Source organism: Sapajus apella, unplaced genomic scaffold, assembly GCF_009761245.1.
Source record: "Sapajus apella isolate SASKATOON/1434 unplaced genomic scaffold, GSC_monkey_1.0 scaffold29, whole genome shotgun sequence".
NCBI classification, from domain to species: domain Eukaryota; kingdom Metazoa; phylum Chordata; class Mammalia; order Primates; family Cebidae; genus Sapajus; species Sapajus apella.
In genome coordinates, this window is record NW_022436969.1 from 16,195,470 (window position 1) to 16,215,131 (window position 19,662).

General features: G+C 38.9%; 1 protein-coding gene across 36 annotated transcripts in view; it reads right to left on the minus strand.

Annotated features, from left to right (window-relative positions):
• Window positions 1-19,662, minus strand: part of EPB41L3 (erythrocyte membrane protein band 4.1 like 3) — a 242,976-nt gene that overhangs the window by 13,889 nt on the left and 209,425 nt on the right. For 16 of the 36 annotated variants that reach the window (XM_032293312.1, XM_032293307.1, XM_032293304.1 and 13 more), the window contains exons 10-17: window positions 18,505-18,602; window positions 17,635-17,810; window positions 13,999-14,219; window positions 10,174-10,734; window positions 5,003-5,056; window positions 1,650-1,685; window positions 1,392-1,457; window positions 739-930 (exon numbers count right to left, since the gene is read on the minus strand). In XM_032293312.1, the coding sequence (XP_032149203.1) occupies window positions 739-930; window positions 1,392-1,457; window positions 1,650-1,685; window positions 5,003-5,056; window positions 10,174-10,734; window positions 13,999-14,219; window positions 17,635-17,810; window positions 18,505-18,602 (1,404 nt within the window). The remainder of the gene's footprint in view (window positions 1-738; window positions 931-1,391; window positions 1,458-1,649; window positions 1,686-5,002; window positions 5,057-10,173; window positions 10,735-13,998; window positions 14,220-17,634; window positions 17,811-18,504; window positions 18,603-19,662) is intronic. The other 20 variants (XM_032293317.1, XM_032293329.1, XM_032293327.1 and 17 more) reach the window with 12 other exon arrangements.

The window sequence follows — 19,662 nt, forward strand, 5'->3', positions numbered from 1 at the left end:
ATGGTGAAATCCCGTCTCTATTAAAAATACAAAAATTGGCCAGTGTGGTGGTGGGTGCCTGTAGTCTCAGCTACTTGGGAGGCCATGGCAGGAGAATCACTTGAATCTGGCAGGCAGAGGCTGCAGTGAGACAAGATCACCCCACTGCACTTCAGCCTGGGCAAAAGAGCAAGACTGCGTCTCGAAAACAAAAAGAAAAACCTTATTATAAATCAGTTAAAATCAGTTATAAATAAAAATCAAATACTCATTATATCAATAAAAGCCTGGTATATAATATCTCAGAGTAAAATTGTCCTGAAATGCTATCAACTTTGTTACCATTTAATCAAACAATCTCAACAGGCCTCATCTTGCAATTGAGAGCAAGTCTGCAGAGTGTTTTTAAATGCAAAAGAAGAAAGCATATGTAGAAAAAGTGTCAGTTCATGAAGAAGATACCTTGATTTACCTCAGCTATAAAATCTAGGTTTATGGTCAGAATCAGCTGATTTTTACTGTAGTCTCCCTGTGGCTTTCTGCCCTAAGAACCATCTGATGTTATTATTCACTCCTCAGCCACTTTAATCATTTCATTTTGCAGTTTTCCTTTGGAGCACTGAGCATCTCAGTTCAGGTTAAACATAGATAAGAAGAGAGATTTTCTACTCAGAAGTTTATCAAATGCAATTCCACACCCTGGAGAGAAGGGAGGCTAGTGAATAGAAGGTGAGTCCGACCACAAGCCTGACTACTGACCTCTTCAGGAACAAGTGGTTCGATCATGGGGGCATCCTCCTGCCTGGCAGCCAGTCGCACGGGGGAGGTGGAAAGCCTCTTCTCCCATTCATTCGTGACGGCAGTGTCTGTCGAGGTTTCTAAGAAGGTTCTTTTCAGCTCGCTAATGTTGGTTTGATGTTTCATCAGGTCATCTTGAGTTTTTTCTAGCTCCTATATTCAGAACATAAAGTATCCAACAGTCAACATTTTACATTTGTGTTCCTTTCAGCTCTGTTTTTTAAAATAATGTTAATCTTATTAGTAGTCAAAATAAAATACATTTTGATCAAGGCTCATGGCACTACCACAGACACTCTGGTGAAAATGTGATTTTCCCATGGAAAGGAAAAAAAAAAAAAAATCTAATTCACACAAACATGAATACCAAAAGAATTTTAGAAGGTAAACTATAAAGAGTACAATTCACGTGTAACCGGAGAGAATTAAAATAAATATACACACAGGAAAAGGGATCTATATCTAGGAGAGAACAAGGAATCAGAGGCCGAGAAGTCATTCCCACTTATTAACAGGTGAGCACACGGTTCATGCATCACAGTACAAGCCCACAGGTATTCCACCAAAAGAAAAACAACACACACGAACATGCACTGGTATGTACCAATACCAACCTCTAACATAAGATTACTATGTTTGACATACACATTTTCACCCTTTATTCGTTTAATCAGACTATTCTGAAAAAAGTGGAGAAGAAAGGGAAAAGTAAGGGACACAGTTGTCAAGGGAACAAATGCCAACCTACACAATGCACCAATAACACGGTAACCGGCTACAGAGCATGCTGAAAGGTCTGAACGCTGTAGACAAACAATGACTTATCACACACTGGTTTTTTTTTTGTTTTTGTTTTATTTTTAATTTTCTACCTGTGCCTTGAGCTCTGCATCTTCCTCCTGGTCCGACTGCCAGCATCAAGAAAGAGTGGGAAATAAAGTCTTACATGCAATTTACTCTAAGATTGAAGAACTATAGACTTGCTGAATGTTGGCACTCGTATGCTCTTGCATATGGATGCCACTTCTTTCTTATACATAAACCACAACATTCTCACACACAATTAGGAGCTTAATAAGAATACAGGCGTGAAAGAGTTCTTGCCCGGTGGGTCTTTGGTATTTTGACCAGCAGACACATGTGGTTGAGAAGGTGACAGCAAGGGTGTAGCAGGTTGTTCTTGATGAACATTAGAAATAGTTCAGGAAGTTGGGGGAGCCAGATTAAAATTAAAATTAAAAATTGTAAGAATAGCTATGATGACACAATAATGAGAGCTCCTGTGTAGTGTATGAATCTTGCCCTATGGGGTTAGTGATTAGGATTCCCAATTTGTAGACCAGAGAACCCATGCTCAGCCTGGGCCACACAGTGAAACCCATCTCTACTAAAATACAAAAAATTAGCCAGGCGTAGCAACGTGTGCCTGTAGTTCCAGCTACTCAGGAGGCTGAGGCAGGGGGATTGCTAGAACCCAGGAAGTAGAGGCTGCGGTGAGCTGAGATTGTGCCACTGCACTCCAGCATGGGTGACAGAGCAGGACTCTGTCCTTAAAAAAAAAAAGACTTTCACACAGAGGTTCCCACATTTTAAAGTTTCTTGAGACCTTGATTTTCCTTCTTTTTTTTTTTTTGAGACGGAGTCTCGCTCTGTCATCCAGGCTGGAGTGCAATGGTGTGATCTCGGCTCACTGCAACCTCTGCTTTCTGGGTTCAAGCAATTCTCCTGCCGCGGCCTCCAACATAGCTGGGATTACAGGTGCCCACCACCAGGCCCGGCAAATTTTTTTTATTTTTAGTACAGATGGGGTTTCATCATGTTCGCCAGACTAGTCTTGAACTCCTGACCTCAAGTGATCTGTCCCCCTTGGCCTCCCAAAGTGCTGGGATTACAGGAGTGAGCCACCTCATCCAGCCAATTTTCTCGAATGTATATACTTAAGAACAAATTCAGGGAAAGAAGGCTAATATGGGGAAAGTAAAAAAGTTTTTTTTAAAAAAGAAAAATCAACAACTATCAACACCATGATTTCTTTAAAAGGTTTTAGACGAGATAATTTTTGAGATTTGAAAAAATAGTTATCCCAAAGCCACTTCATTCTCCCGGTTTTTCTGATTTCAAGGACTGGTTTAATCCCTGGACTGGTGTCTGTGTATCAGTAATTAGTAAGCAGGCCAAGCCACACGTGCATGCAGCGGTGAAGCTATGTTACTAATTATGGCTCTTGGACTCAGGGCCGAGGCTTTATGCCCTTGTGCTACAAGAGGAGACCCAAAATGAAATTGTAGGTGAGAAACGGATCACACCAAGTCAGAGGCCTTAAGAAAATCATTTAGTCTACCTAGGTCTCCCTCTTCTCATTTGCCAATGGGGACAAGATTGCTTACTCTGCATGTCCTACACTGACCACTGCTGTGCTGGCCACCTATAGAAGGGAAAGAGTTTCGTCAGTATCATGGGGCATACAGGAAACTTTAAACAAAGTGCCTATATGCTGGTGACATGCTCATTCTTCAGTGCATGGAGGGGTTCACAGTTCTTCATTTTATTTTTAAAATTTATTTTACTTATTTTTTTGAGGCAGTGTCTCACTCTGTCACCCAGGCTGGAGTGCAATGGCACAATTTCGGCTCACTGCAACCTTCACCTCCCAGGTTCAGCGATTCTCCACCTTAGGCTCCCAAGTAGCTGGGATTACTCGGCATGCACTGCCATGCCCAGCTAGTTTTTTGTATCTTTAGTAGAGACAGGGTTACACCATGTTGGCCAGGCTGGTCTCAAATTCCTGACCTCATGATCCACCCACCTCGGCCTCCCAAAGTACTGGGATTAGAGGCATGAACTATCATGCCCGATTTCTTCATTTAATTTTCAAGTTTCATAAGCTACCTATGTTACAGGTATTCCCTCGCATGCTTTAAATTTTATATAACACATTTTAAAACTACTGTAGAAGTTTAAGGTATTATTATTAAAATATTTTTCATTTATAGCACACGTTAAGATTCCAGTGAAATTTACTGGGTGTATACCCTGTAGTTACATGTAACTAACTCTTACAAAATCAAGGTGTAGCTTTGTTATATTTGGCAAAGAGAATTACTTACTTGTAATAGATTTATATACGATTTCTTAAAAGAATCTGGATGATTCTTTTTACAATATTTTGTAAAATATTATTTTATAATATTAACTTTAATATTAAAAACTTATAGCTTTGGACTGAACTCTGGCATTTCTAAGAAAGAAACCTAAAATCATGAAATACATTTTCTGAAGATATTTTCAATTAAGTGATATACAGATAACATTTACAACATTTTTAGTTTTTTTCTAAATACCCAATTAGAAAATATTATAATTGGATACAAAAAATAACATTAAAAAATCCTAAAATATTATTACAAAGTAAAAACTAAAATTTGCTAGTAAAACCTAGCAAAATTAACAGCAATAAACATCTTGACTTCCATTAGTACAGATATTGTTTTTACAGAAATTTTAACTACTTACTCACAGAGAGATGATTTGAAAAACAATATATAAGCCACACACACACACAGACACACATACACGCATTTTACCCTAAAGAATTAATAAAGGAGAAATAACAGTATCTTTTCTATCGTTGTTTAATGTGATTATATTTTTTAACAAGAGAGTACTAACAGTAATTTAAAAATTCATTTCTTATGAGTGACCGAGGCTATAGCCAAAGGCTACAAAAATGAGTAAGGTAAGTCTTATTTTAACAAGAATTATCTCACCATTGGGGAATTAAAAATATATCTGCATCCAGCCAATATGTTAGTTAAATTATTGTGACCTTCTTTCCATTCATTCTATTATACATCTATAGCTTCTCATTTGGGATAATTTTTCCTAAAAAAATGTATTATCAGTTTAGGCAAGTGGTTCTCCAAATATGTTCCTAAGACGTGCAGAGTCAATATCACCTGGAAACTTGTTAGAAATATAAATTCTCAAGTCCACTCCAGCCTTTCTAAATGAGAAACGTGTGGCTAGAATCCTCCAGGTAATTCTGATATAGGCCAGAGTTTAAGAACCACTGGTCTAGACAACAAAATATATATTTAACTCCTACTGTTAAAGGTAGAACTGATCTCCATTACAAGAGCTCACATGTGGAGTTCTTAAACACAGAGCCACCCCACAAGGCATTTTCGGTAGGCAACTACCAGCCACTCTCAGCCATGATACCAACCTCAGTAGCAGTGGTCTCCCCGTCGGCTGCAGTGTCCGTGCGCTCACTGTCAGTCTATTGACCACAGAAGTGATCAGGTTCCAGGAGGAAGGCAGGGACAGAAAGTAAACCATCTGGTCAAATATGGTCTGGCATGGGTCAGACAGGTCATTTTCTTTCTCTGTGATCTGTGTCATACTACCTTCCCACAAGAACACAAGTTCAAGCAAAGCAACAGAAGGGCCAGAGCTAGGTGTCATCACAGAGCCAACTCACAGGAAGACCTGAGGCAGGTCCAGCCTGCAGGAGCTGCAGGAGCTGGGGAGCCACACTGACCTGTCTGGTTCTATGTCTCAGGAAAACCAATTTGTCATCCCCACACCCCCGCTCCAACTTTTAAGTAAAAACCCCAAGCAAGATCTCCTTAAAATGTTCAATGCAAATAAAACTGATGCTTATATATATTCTATTCTAGTAATATTTCCTATTTGAAAGGTAAATGAAAATGTCAATTTACAGTAAAAGCTACTGTAACAGTCACTGGACTTTCAGCCCCTCATTTATATCATTATGATAATTTATATCCATCTAAGGACAACAGGCTGTCTGCATTACCTGTCAGTTATAAAAGGCACATGTCAGTGACTCATAGGCATATATTTTTTATGGGAAAAAGGTAACTCGATTTTCAAGTAGCATTGCTAACTAGATATTTTTTAAGACTACATGTTAAGTTTATTTTGCCCCACCCTCCAATATAAAGAAGTATATTAAGTATGTATTGAAACATCTTGCTCCAAAAATACCATTCAAATGAAGCAAATAATAATAAGAATTTTTAAAACAATAGACAGAGAGAGAGAAAGAGAGAAACATCTACTTGGAAACAAATAAAACAAAGCACAGCATTTGACAGAGCCTAGGTTTTGGGAAGAATGAGAACAGTAATTTCAGGACTGGTTTTTAATCTATTTCACAGGGGTTTATGACTTCAAATGAAAACTGTTTTCTCTCGAGTAGAGTAGAGCCAGAGACATCTAAATGCCTTAATATTATCTGATTTTCCCTCCACAGGTATCAACTAACCATTAATAAAGTTTCCCTGATCAAATATTTGTGATTAATATTTTGAAAACAAAAATCAAAATGGGAGGGGAGTCTATGATGGTGAATCTGGTTCTTAAAATAACCTCCCACTATAAAGAAGAAGGAATGTCAAGAAAGTACAACTGGGACAGTGTTGTTTCCATTGACATAACTCTGGCTATGCCGATTTCTTGGCACTAGCCACATGTTTCATGCTGTATACTCCTAAAAGAAAAGGAGGCTCAACACACGCTCAGCCCGTGTCCCTGAGGACATCATTCTGGCACCCTTGCTACCAAGTCTAAGTGGAAAATAATTTTCTGTAGGTTGGTAAGGAAAGCGTGCTGACACATTTTCATGACCTGACTGGCCTGGTTAACAACTGGGATCAGGAGGTGGCTGTTAATTTTCTTATGAGGGTGATTGTTGCTATGGCATTTAGTATGGCTGTACTGAGTGACAGCCCTGGGAAAGGCCAGTATGAATTAGTAAGATAGACTGATTATTTGTTCAGGTATACAGAATAACTCAAAGATTGTAGGCTTTCGAGAATAAATAAGAATGGCTTGCACTTAGTGTTTTAGTTTTTTAGACAGGGTCTTACTCTGTCACACAGGCTGGAGTGCAGTGGTGCAATCCTGGCTCACTGCATCCTCCTGGGTTCAAGCGAATCTTGCGCTTCAGTCTCCCTAGTATCTGGGACTACAGGTGCATGCCACCATGCCTGGCTGATTTTTGTACCTTTAGTAGAGACAGGTTTTCACCATGCTGGCCAGGCTGGTCTCAAACTCCTCACCTCAAGTGACCTGCCTAGCTCAGCCTCCCAAAGTGTTGGGATTACAGGCGTTAAGCCACTGTGCCCCGCTGTAATGACTTGCACTTATATTCTAATTAGTTGTGTCAAACACTTCTAAAATTGTTGAAAGTGTTTCTCCTCCTATCTAGCTTATTTCCCTTATGGTTTTAAAATTTACTTCAGTAACTTGCAAGCATCTTAGCATTAAAGGACAGTGGTTGTTAAGAGGGGAAGGTTTAATGTCAGATGAACATGAGCTCAAATCCTTACTGTTCAAACTTGTGGCATATCGGGTACTTTTTATAATTTAATCCCAGTTTCCTTCCCATAAAATGGGAAAAATAACAGCTCTAACTATATTGGGTAATAGATACTAAGTGCTTTATACAATGCCTGACACACACAGAGCTAAAATAAAAATGCCTATAATAATTACATAATTATCATCTTTTATTAGCCATACACAAATAGCATAGTCCATATCTAAAACTTCTTGAATTCCTACTTAGCATTTAGTCAGTCAGTCAGTAGCATAGTGCCTGATCAACAGTCAATAAATGAGTAAGGCTGAATAAAGCAGTTTTATAGCACTGGCATTTCTATAATGTATGATGACTATATAAAACTGCAAATGTATAGCATATAATAAACTATCAGATAATACAGTGTATATAATTTAAAATGTTGTAATTCAGTTAATTAATTTTTCTCCCTGTTGATTTGAATTCATCTTTTTCTTTGTATTATCAAAAACATTACTCAGAAACAGACATGTAATTTCATTTTGTGGTTTGGGGAGGTAAGCTCATCTCATGTTTCTTGATAGGATATTTTGATATCCTATCTCTTCTTATCTGACCATTCTGATAGTACAAAAGAAAAAACATAACTGGCCAACAGCTTTATAATGTGAAATGATGAAGCCTTTTTACACTGGATTTCACTCTTGAGACTGGAAATAAGCCACTATAACACGTAAAAAATGTAAGCAATGATGATACCATATTTAAAAAGAATTAATTACTAGTGACTTGGCAAAACAAAAGTGACAGAGCTGAACTGTACGTTAAAAAGTTACCCAGTGTAGCTGCCACAGCGCTTGAGGCCTAGAGATTAAATCAGGCCATGTAAGCAAATGGCAATTTAAACAAAAGAAAAGAAAACAAACTGGAATGACCTAAATATGAGTTCTCCAGCTTGGCCTCAACTAGAATGCACAGCTCTTAACACTTGGGGTTAAGAGACGACACTGAACAGATGGCCAGTAACAGAGTCTGGTGGCAGATCATATATGGCAGATCAGCTATCATATAGACTGACTAGGGCTGCGGAGAAGGGTGATGAAGATTCCCGTGGTCAGTGCTAATTCATGGTTTCAGAGGTTTGCAATAACAAGGACAGTTATGACTGGGAAGCTCCAATCACGCATTGGCTAGCTTGTAACAATTAACTGCTGTGATTTGTTTTGCCGATGTAATGCAGACATGCCCAAGTTTAACATTAATTCTCATGCACTGATTACAACAAGATGTATACCCTGGATTAGGCACAAGATCTGTGTGGTTTGCTATATAAAAGTTCAAACTTTTATTTCAAATTTAGAAAAGCATAAAACAGCAATCTTTTTCGCTTTATGTTAGCTTGATGAAAACTGTATCTCCATGTTAGAAATCAGCTGATAACCAGTCTTTGTAGACAATAGTGTGTTCTTAACTGTAACATGTTCTAGTCCAACACTATTTGATAATATTGTCAGTATGAGAAATCGTGATGTTAAAACCTAGGATGTCAAGTAGTTCTCAAAATATCTTCCATGTATACAAAGTTATTTATATATAAGTTGGAGCAAATTGTTACATATAGCTCAAGAACCTTGGAAATGACTCTTATGTAAAATCTATTAAAAGTGTAGACTTTTATTTAAAACACCTGTGAGGCCATTCACATTTTTCCCTTCTGCTGCAAAGAAATGGTCATAATTCTACTAAATATAGATACTCACACACCCTCAAAATATAACACTATATACTCACAGGTGCAGCTCAAATTATGACCTTCTAGCTGAGCACAGAATTAGACTTTCTTTCCTTTTTTAGCATTGCCTTGACTTTGTGACTTTTTGAAAAAATGCTAGGACTGTTTTGCTTTTCCCCTATCACAACAGCTCTTGTTCTGTGGAAACAGGAAGGCTGCAGGGAGCCTGGGGAGAGGTGGGCAGGGGGCGTGCATGACAGCAGCCGGGGCCTCTGGTGGCAGCTTCCATTATTCTTCCCTGCACTCTATTTGAAGGCTGGAGAAAGAGAAACTGCTGGGCTGTTCACAGGGCTGTGGAGCGGTGGGAAAGGAGAGCAATTAACAGAGAAAAACTCCTGGCTACCATGTTAACTCGCCCAATTGCTCGAGTTGGGGATAGGAGCCTGCCCCGCAGCAGCATGCCTTCAAGGATGGAGGCGGATGGTTCAGGGTCTTTCCCCTACCATGTCCATATCTGGCTGGCAGCCACAGAGGCCCAGCCTTACCACACTGTGAAAATGGGGGCGGATTTTGAGGCTCATGCTGCAGTTGAAAGAATCACTGTCATGTTATTTGCACTGACATTGCTAGCACTGGTGAAATTTCAGCCTGTTTTTATAATGTTTGAAAACTTCAGTTTTGTCTTTTTCTGATTGTGTCTGTACACTGCTGCCCTGCATGCAGTTGCTTCTGGGCCTGTTGCTGCCCTCACCAATGACTCATCAGTCTGGTGCTTTAAACTGTCTTGACCCAACACAATGCGGGATCTACCATCTGGCAATGATGATCAGAGGGCGGTGGGTACATTTTAGGATCTCCAGGGAGGAGATACCTTTGCAATTTTAGAAAGCTACCCAGGTGATGATGATATATCCCCTCTGGGGATGCACTCTTCCACTTCTCCTTGACTATCATTAAGTTGAAAACTACTCATCTGTCTTATATGTGATTTACTTTATTAAGCAATAACTGATCAGAACCTTTAGCTTAGCCCTGATCTTTTACACAGCTAACCGGTTATATGAAATTGACTTCTGGCTGAGTCTTTCATCCCACGTAGAACTCAGTGGGTAGCAGAACGATTCCAGGTTGGGCTCAGACTGCTACATCCACATGGTGTTGTGCCTAACCCTGGGACCCAGGTTGGACTCCCCAACACACAGAAACCTCAACATATTGGCACAGACAATAAATGAGGCTCTGAAAGTAGGACCACTATGTCAGCAGCCGGCTAACACTGTTTCGGACTGAAGCACGGAACACGAAGGGGAGGCGTGTTCTATGCCGAGGTACACACCTCTTCCTCTGAACTGTCACTCGGGTCATTGTCTAGGGAGGCGCTCAAGGAGGCCGCCTTGGGCTCCAGGTAGCAGAGGCACAGAGCCAGAGGGAAGGAGAGAGTGAGAGCGTATGGCACTGAGAAGGAGGCAGACAGCAGAAAGAAAAAGATGAAGAGGAAACAGGGCACGAGGGACGGTGAGCGGATCGGAAGGTAATGCTGCAAGCTCTGGGGCAGGAGGTTGGTTTCAGAAAGGTTGGGGAAAGAGAGGTACCCATCATCGTCTAGGAGGGAGGGGAATGACTCAGGGAGCTGCAAGGAGAAGGAGAACAGGGTGGTCCCCTTGCCAGTTTGCTGTCTGTAGCTAAAGGCCACATCTTGATCCCCTAGGTAAGGCCTCCCTGGGCCATCAGAGTCCACGGTGGGCTCTCCAGGCATGTGCTCAGCTCTGGATGGCTCATAACCTGGCAGTTTGCAGTCATTCTCCTTACACCTCCTACGGAGATCTGTGGGAGATGTGGGGGCACAATGGGCAGATGGGGGTGACAAGGGACATGAGTCAGTGCCAAGCCCAGGTGACTGATGTGAAAGAGACAGAGAGAGACAGAAAGCAGCAAACAGAGGTGCAAAAGGACAAAAAGAAAACTGCAATTAGTTAATTTTCTTTTGGGTATCAATATAAACTTGTAAAACAAAAATTTTAGCACTAGGGTTGCTCATGAATTTGAAAGTATTCAAGCTGCATGCCAATGTTGCCATGAATGGCCACATTTCTCCCATTAGACCATCACATACAGGGTAGAATTCTTTAAAACTTCAGAACAGAAGGTATTTGTGGGAAATCCCAAAGTTTGCACATTTCACATGATCAAAAAATTTCATTATAGACCAACAACTCTAGAAAGCTTCAGGTTTTGGGGAGCAAACATAAATAAATCTGATAACTTAAAATCAAGACTTTCAATAACTTTCTCCTGAACTCCAGGTAGCAGAGCTGTTACTACAGTTCAGCTGGATTAAAAATGAAGATGAAATCCAATCTGGACTTTGATTAAAAAAAAAATCTCTAGCATTAATCCTTTCCTTGGTTATTCAATTACATGAAAAACAAGGAGTTTATATTCCAAATCAAGAAGTTTCTGGCCCCACTCCTATCTGATAAGTAGTTAGAATCAAGGATTCGACACTTAGCATTCCTGAATATCTGTCTCCTCACAAAGAACTGAAGTTCCCTTGAAAACTCCATTTTGGCTCCTTTATTTAAGATGTCAGTAGAACTTCAAGTGGTTTCAACAAGCTAACTAGCAAAAACAATGTGTTTTCTTGTAATATGCTTTGCGAGGGTTTACTTTCTATTATTTATGACGCATAATAATAGAAAAATATCATTCCCCAGCCTTCTGATTTTTCTTAGCAGATAAAGGGCATGTTTAGATCTTTGAGTCCTTAATACAATGATGAATGCAGACTTTCCTGCAAGTGCTCCTCTGGTGAGCTCAAGATTTTATGGGGAAAGTGAATCTACTTCCCCTCCTCTCTGGGTCCTGGAAGTCTCCAGGACCACCATGGCCAGTTTCTTCTGCAAGTGGTGGAGGGGCTCCCTGACAAGAAGGGGAGGAAGGAAAGCACGCAAGCCTCAAGCAGGATCTGGGATGGGACAGGAGCTGCTGAGGGCCAGGAAGTCCAACCCTACAGGTGATTAGACTCCTGCTGCTGTCTTTATCACTGCATGCGTGCGTGTGTGTGTGTGTGTGTGTGTGTTTTGCCCATTGATCTGACAGCATAGAAATTACCCAGCCTGCCTGGTATGGTTATCCAATCCTGACTTGGGGAGAAGTGGTATATATAGCAACAGGCAGAAAGAAAATGTACAAATAAAATTACATCTGAGGCATGAGGGAAAGAAAACACAAAATCATAGGCTTTCGCCATTTGAGGGGTCTATTTTTACTATGAGACAAGTATGTCTTTTCCCACACACTCACTTTTGACATTAAACACTGCCCTTTAAACAGGAACCTGCACAAATCTCATTCAACTAAGAATAATGTAGGTGCTACAGGCTAACTTCTGCATGAAGACAACTGTCCTCCAGCATGGAGGTGAGGTGGTCCATGACTCGGGGGATCCCGTGCCTCCTTCCCAGGCAACCTAGGGAACCAGCCTTTCAAGAGCTATTTTCAGTAATACACTTTCATTTTGGTTGAACAATAAGTACCCTCTATGTTACTTTGTGAAGATAGAAGATAACATTAAGGTTTAACCTTTCATGCTGATTATTAAAGTCATTTTTAAAAGACAGCTTTGCACTGGGGAAACCAAGCCAGCCCACAACTATACCAGCACCAGATTTCAGCTACAGACTTCCTGAAGACATTCTGCCCAGAGTACTCGCTTCTCAGAGACTCAGGCTATGAGGCTGGCAGTGTCCTTTATTTTTCCATGTCACAAATGGCAGCAAGGGAGGACAACTTAGTGCTACATTTTACATGAACAAACTGGTGGTCTTTTAAAATTAAATAAAGTGAAAATGCCTTCCCTTATCATGGGAGCAAAACTGAAATCATTTACTTTGATGTGTCACTTCTTCATATTTATAGAACCATGGCAGTCACATGTTGGCATGGCAATTTTACAAACTGTTAGGATAACTAAGTGGAAGAACCACATATTTGTTGGGTGGATTATCTTATTTTCTGTTCTCTTTAAAGCCTTCCTCGACTAAACAGACAGGAAGAGTGTAAAAACAAAATTTAGAACGAAGCACATTTTAACAGCAAAAGTTATCGAAATATCCCTGCCATTGGATTTCCAACTCTGTACTTATCTTTGTGTTTGCCAAATAAATGATCTTATCTTAAAAAATAAAAGGTGATGGATTGGGTCAAAATTATTTGTCTATATTAAGATGTCACTGCTAAATTCTTGTCAAAAAGAACACTTTCCATAGAATCTGAGCTAGTGATTCTCCATTTCCATTGGAAGAGCCTATACACAAAGGAGCACTTGTGAATCAAATTTACTCAAGTTTTAGGATAGCCCATGGGTTGTTAAAGCATTTTCATTCTATTTCTACTTACTCTACGCTCTGTACACTGTTTTTCCATTATTATTAGGTATAAACCTCCTGAAGTGTTTTTTCACTTTTAAATAATTTTTCTGAAAAGTTGTTTTATAGTGCTGGACCACAAGAAATAAACATAGTGTTTAAAAATTATGTTAAAAAAGGTATTTAGTTTGTGGTGAAACGATGTTACAAAGTTTAATGAATGACACACTGAAAGAAGAAACTGTGCTGCCAAATTCACTTTTTATCTTCTGTTGCAACTTTCTGCCTTGAGATACCTTTTCAAAACATGGCTGGTCACTACTCTGCTGATTAGATTGTAAGTATAAATATACAGGCTGTGGTCACTCCATGTACTTATAGTCAGAAGAATGGCAATATGATAATTGGATATCTAGAAAATATGCTGTACTTGGGTAGGAGAATAGGGCCAGAAACAAAGAAAACAGCTTTACTGACAGTTCTGAAATGTGAGCCCAAACAGAAAAGTGTAGTACGCCACCAAAAGTATTTTAAGATACACATACAGGACAGCTATTGAAAGTCTTACATAGCACACAAGTTGTTAAAATAAAAATTTTCCCAAAGAGCTACGAATGAGTCTTTCAGAGGAAAATGTTGAAAAAGGAATCATAATTTAAAAAATGACATATGAATGTGACCAGAGCTGACATATGATTTACCCTAAATCTGAGCACATTCCTAGTTTACAGCCTCATCATTTAGTCATTCTTAAAAGCTGGAGCAAGCTCTAGCTGGCAGCCTGGGAGCTATACCTTTCCCTCGTGCCGGATGGCCGAGACGGGCGTGACTTCTTCCCCCTTCCTCCGTTTATCCTCTTCCTCGTCTCGCTCCTCCTCGGCCTTCTTCTCCGGAGTCACAGTGGTGATCAAGTTGGTCTGAGAGATGCCTTTTGTTGTGGCGTACTGGCCAGTACCAACCTCTGCAGCAGACATAGAATCCTTCATGTATATTTCATGGTTTTCATTCACTGATGCTAAAAGCAAATACAATTGAGGAAATAAAATCCAAAATAGTTAAGTCAGAAGACAGATGAACACCACCAAAAAAATACCATCACAAAATACCAGCTTAGTTTTGAAAAAACAAATCAGTGCTGCAGGGACCTTCATGGAAGCATGACCTTCCCGTATTTCCTGTAATATTAGTGCTTTAAAATTCTTGAAATGCTCATGCCTTAAAATTTCATCCACCCTCAGGCTCTCTGGCGAGGATGTGTGTAAGGGTGGGGGTGAGTGGAGGGTCACGAGGCTAAGCTGCCACTAGGCCTGTTATTCCCTGGAGTCACAGGCTGGCACTGGTACCCGTCTCGTAGTGGCCAACTCCACACCTAACAGCAGTCTCTGCAGTACACAATTGCTCTCATACACTTGGCTCTTTGGAAGTGTCATTCACCAAGGAGCACTGGATTGGTTTTCATATTATTATTATTAATGTTGAAAACCTATCATTCTTACAATATAAAAGCTCCATGAGTAATAATAAAAATTAACCATCTTGGTAGAGATTATAAAATTCAGATGGCAATTCCATTCATCTAAATTACAGAAATGTTTTCATTTCTACTGCATTTTAAACAGACTACCATAATATGCATATACATTTATTCATCTCTAATATTTTGGGAAAACACGACAAATGTTGCTAAATGAAATTCATGCAAATGCAAAACATGCAAACATAAGAGAGTGAGACATAACCTTTCATCCCAGCTAAAATGTCTTAGTGAAAAGATGCTTAACTGAGTTAAATTTTAAAATTTAGTATTCATTATTTTTAGATATAAAATTTATTAAAACTTACAAATGTTGCTTTTCAAATACACATTAAACACAGACAAAATATAATCTACATTATTATTTTAGGAATTTTAAATTGTAAATAAAAGAAAGGATTCTGAAATGAAATTCTCTCTGAAATCTTTTTGATAGCTAAATTATGTCACTAAAATATCTTCACTAAGATATTTTATATCTCTTTATACTGTTGAAAAAGCTCATATGAAACACAGTTTCCTAATGGACCAGTTAGGCCATGCTCTGCAAGATGCAACCTGCAAAAAAGCAGTTTATGTTGCAACATGCAGCTGTGCCACCCAGCTCAATAGCAGCGGAAAACATACTAGAGCTAGCAGGACCACAAAGAGTGAGAGACAACACATACTAACGTCACTTTTGGGCAGGGAGAAAGAGACAGCATGACATTACTATATTGATTTCACAATTGTCTTCTGTCTTCTCTGCAGTCATCATCACACAAAAGGTCATAGGCAAACAACATTCACAACAAATGTGTTCCCTGGGGTGCACATCACTGAACAAAGTGGATGATATTCAGGAAAAAAAAAGTGCGATTCTACAAAGTTCCACAAATACCAATAACATATAGAAATAGGTAATAGAGACGTTCTAAAGGAAAAAGAAGTGTCAATAGGACAAACCAGAAAGAAAAGCTTCAATGTTAACAGGGGTATTTCAATATCTTAATTCAACTCGAAACGGTCCTGATAACTATCGTACTCAAAAGGGCTGGCTCTAAGTTTGGTATTCCAGAAACTCTCAGAAGACACACAATGGTAATAACTTCCTAGGCTAACTCACAAAAGCCTGTAAGAATAATTATCAGTATAAAATGCAGAAAATATATACACCATGGAATACTACTCAGTCATAAAAATGAATGAAATCATGTATTTTTGCAGTGACTTGCATGGAGCAGAAGGTCATTATTCTACATGAAGTAATTCAGGAATGAAAAGTCAAATACCATATGTTCTCATTTGTAAGTGGGAACTAAGCTATGGGTATGCAGAGGTATGTAGAGAAATATAATGGACACTGGAGACTCAAGGCAGAGAGTGGGAGAGGGGTGAGGGATTTTAAAAAACGACATATTGGGTACAATGTACACTACTAAGGTGACAGGTGCAGTAAAATCTCAGACTTTACCACTACACAATTCATCCTTGTAGCCAAAAACCACTTGTATCCTCAAAGCTACTGAAATATTTAAGAATGTGAAAAAAGAGTAATTATCAGTATGATTATTGAGATAATTGCCTACGTAACAAGAGTGCTTTCACATATATCTTGCTTTTCACAACAGCCTTGTCAAAGGTGGCCTTATTCCCATTACACAGATGACTAAAACAGACCTGGAGAGTTGAAATCATTTGCCAACCATCACAGAGACAGAGGGCAGCGGAGCCTGGACTTCAGTCTGGATTTAACAATGCTGCATGAGTACAGTTCCCACCTCACCAGTGGCATACATAACATAGCACTAATAATGCTATTTTGATTTCTTCTATAAACTGTTCATAAAGTATTCCTTTAGAAAAAGATGGTTGTTTTTAGTTGGGAGATTCAAGGAGCACCTCTTCCCATCAATCACCTGGATAGTGAAATGGGGAAGGCAGAGCTTCTCAGGGGAACAGTGGCAAAAAAGGTAGGAAGTGAGATGGTCCTAGGCACTTGTAACTTTTGTTTATTTTAAATTATGTTTTTCCTTATTATTTAAATTGTACGTGCACACCAGAAACTTTTCATTCTTTCTATTTGCACAGGTTAAGATCTTCTATTAAAAACAGTGAATCTCCAGGTGCTCTAAATGGCAGACCCAGACATGACTCAGTCCCCAGGTACTGCTACAGTGGGCACGCCTTGCAGCAGAAAGCGTGCCTCCATATTACTCCAGAGAGCAATCAAGAAACCGTTTGATAAAACAAAACCCTACTAAAAATTCACTGTTGTGTTATCCCCGACAAAGGTTGTTTGAGTGATCATCTCTCCATTTGACTAATTCGACTTGGCAGTTCAGAGCCCCCACACAGCACTGTTCTCCCAGCCCATCTGGAGCAGTAATTAGCACAACCAGGAGAATTTAACTTACAGCCCTTTGCTCTGTCATTTGCATACCGTCCTTTCTACCAGCTATTATCAACTGATTGATAAAGGTCACATTTTATTCATAAAATTTTTTAGAGACAAATAAATTTAACTTACAGATTTATGAAACAAATAGTCTTAAACCTACTAATCCTTTAAGACCTGTCGGCAAGGAAATCAAATCACAGAGTATGTGACTACTATATTTAGAATGAGAGCATCTTTTTCCAAATTCAGGGTGTCAGCTTATGAAAGCTATTTTCTTCATTCCCTGAGTGCCATTATTTTATGTTATTTTACATAAACCTGCAGATGTTAGACTGACAAAGCCACTTTTATTTCACTGGGGGGGGCCTTAAAAATCTGCCATTCAGCCAATGAGCAACAACTGCTTTCCAATGTACAATATCCAGGAAGATCTATGCTTATTGAAAGCTCATGATAGTTTCATACATTTTTGGGGGTAGCTGTTAGGGTTATTAAGGGCCAGTAAGTGATGCCTACCTCCATCCAAGCTGCGAGACATGGTATAACGTTTGCTGGACGAGCGTTCAAAGTAAGGCGCTGGGCGATCTATCAACGCACTGGCTCTTCTCGTTTGCGCTTGTGTCCTGCCACTGTAACGAAACTTGGAACCCAAGGTTAGGAATTTCTTGGGAGGTGCTTCTGGTAACAACAGTCTAAAGACAATACAGAAAAACAGCAGAAAGACTATTAAGACCAATATTGAGAGTGCTTTTTAAACTTGATATTCTGCGAGGTCATGTGTTTTGTATGCTAAAGGTTTAACACATAACTTGCAGTTAAATAAATCTGATTTCATTTAAAAAATGCACATGATATACATCAACCAGGGATGTTGTAGAGAGGATATATGCAAATTGGGGTTGTACTAAACTAGAGGAACTTTTAACATTCCATGCAAAGTGGACAGTCTATGGTTCTGTAAGCCCAAACAGCAACTAAATGGGCGATATTAGTGAAGAAGAGTGATAATTTGCTATTGGATGTCTATTGATGGGTCTCATACTATGTGCATGTAGGTAAAGAGAGGATATTGAGCAATCACTGAAATTGTAAGGAATTGAAATAGTAAGGAATGGATTGGCTATTTGAAGTGGACACTCTAAAAACAATGTAAAGACACTAAAGAAGTGGGGGAGGTGGGACATGTAAGTACTTGACAAATTAAGGAAAATCCTTCAAACTTAGTCTTTTTCTAGTTCTGTTAGGATTTCTCATCAAGAAATATGGTGAGAACGAACTTGAAGGAATAGTGAGGATAAAATTCCATATTTCTCTTCCTGATAATCTTTTTCAGTATAAGTGATTATAATTATTCCTTAGGGAAAAAACAAAATAATCTCTTCCTACCTGAAAAACGTATGATGCTCAACACAAACTTTCCACAAACGCTTGGCAGCTCGATGGTTTGGCAGCTTAAACCCAATGGTGCTTTCAAATTGTTCAAACTAAATTAAAAAAAAATACATTGAAGAGTAAAGTTTAAAATTATGAATAACAGAAGCCCTGTAAATAACTTACAAAATCATAATGCCACCAGAATTTTAAAAATTTACTAACTAGATCAATTGCTATATGCATAATTCATTCTATATACATTCACTGATTTAAAAAGCTGGGTCTTTAAAATGCTGCAGGTATAAACAGCCATATTATGTATACAGTAAAATGTCTTGAATAAGTGTGTATCTTATGATACAACTGAAAACTAAACACAAAAAGGATTTTTTGGATTTCTTCCAGAAATCAATTTTGCCTGATACCACTTTTAAACTTTTCATGGTTTCTCAATGACACAATGACTTCAACTGGAAGGTACAGAAATGAACAAAATGTTTACAGATAGTCTACAGTATTCTTAGAAATGACATTTTTCTTCAAATATCTGGTCAGGAAATATATATATTTCTTAGGTAGTTGATGACTTGGTATCAGAGATTGCTGATTTTATTTGTGTATTCCATTATGGATTATCATTTTAGATGCTAATGTTTCTCTATATCATACCTAAGACCACAGATTGAGGGAACATACTTTCATATTTTTCAGCATGTACATTTCAGATGATGCTTTATCAGCCATTTGATTTTTTGAGGTTAAATACTCATCTCATTTCCTGCATATTATACTTTATTATTGCAGGCGTGCAAGTTTTCATATTCTGAAGAAGGTACATATCAGACCACCAGAGGGCAAACAACTTAAACAGCAAAGGCTTTCCAAAAGAGCAAACAACCGAACTACTGCTATAATCAATAGTAAAAATAATTTATGTGGCAAAGAACCAAGATGAGGGGTCAAATGCACAGCATGTGAGATACAATCAGGCTTGACCTCTATTTCTTGTTTGCTGAGGATGATTAGGGGAAGTGGGAAATACATCACAATTGCTCCAACTGCAACTGTCTTTCCCAACTTATTCACTCTGGATGTTCACATGCAGTGGTGTTTGTAAACATCACTACTGTCCAAGGGACCCAGTCAAGACAGACATAGTGTGGCTCATGA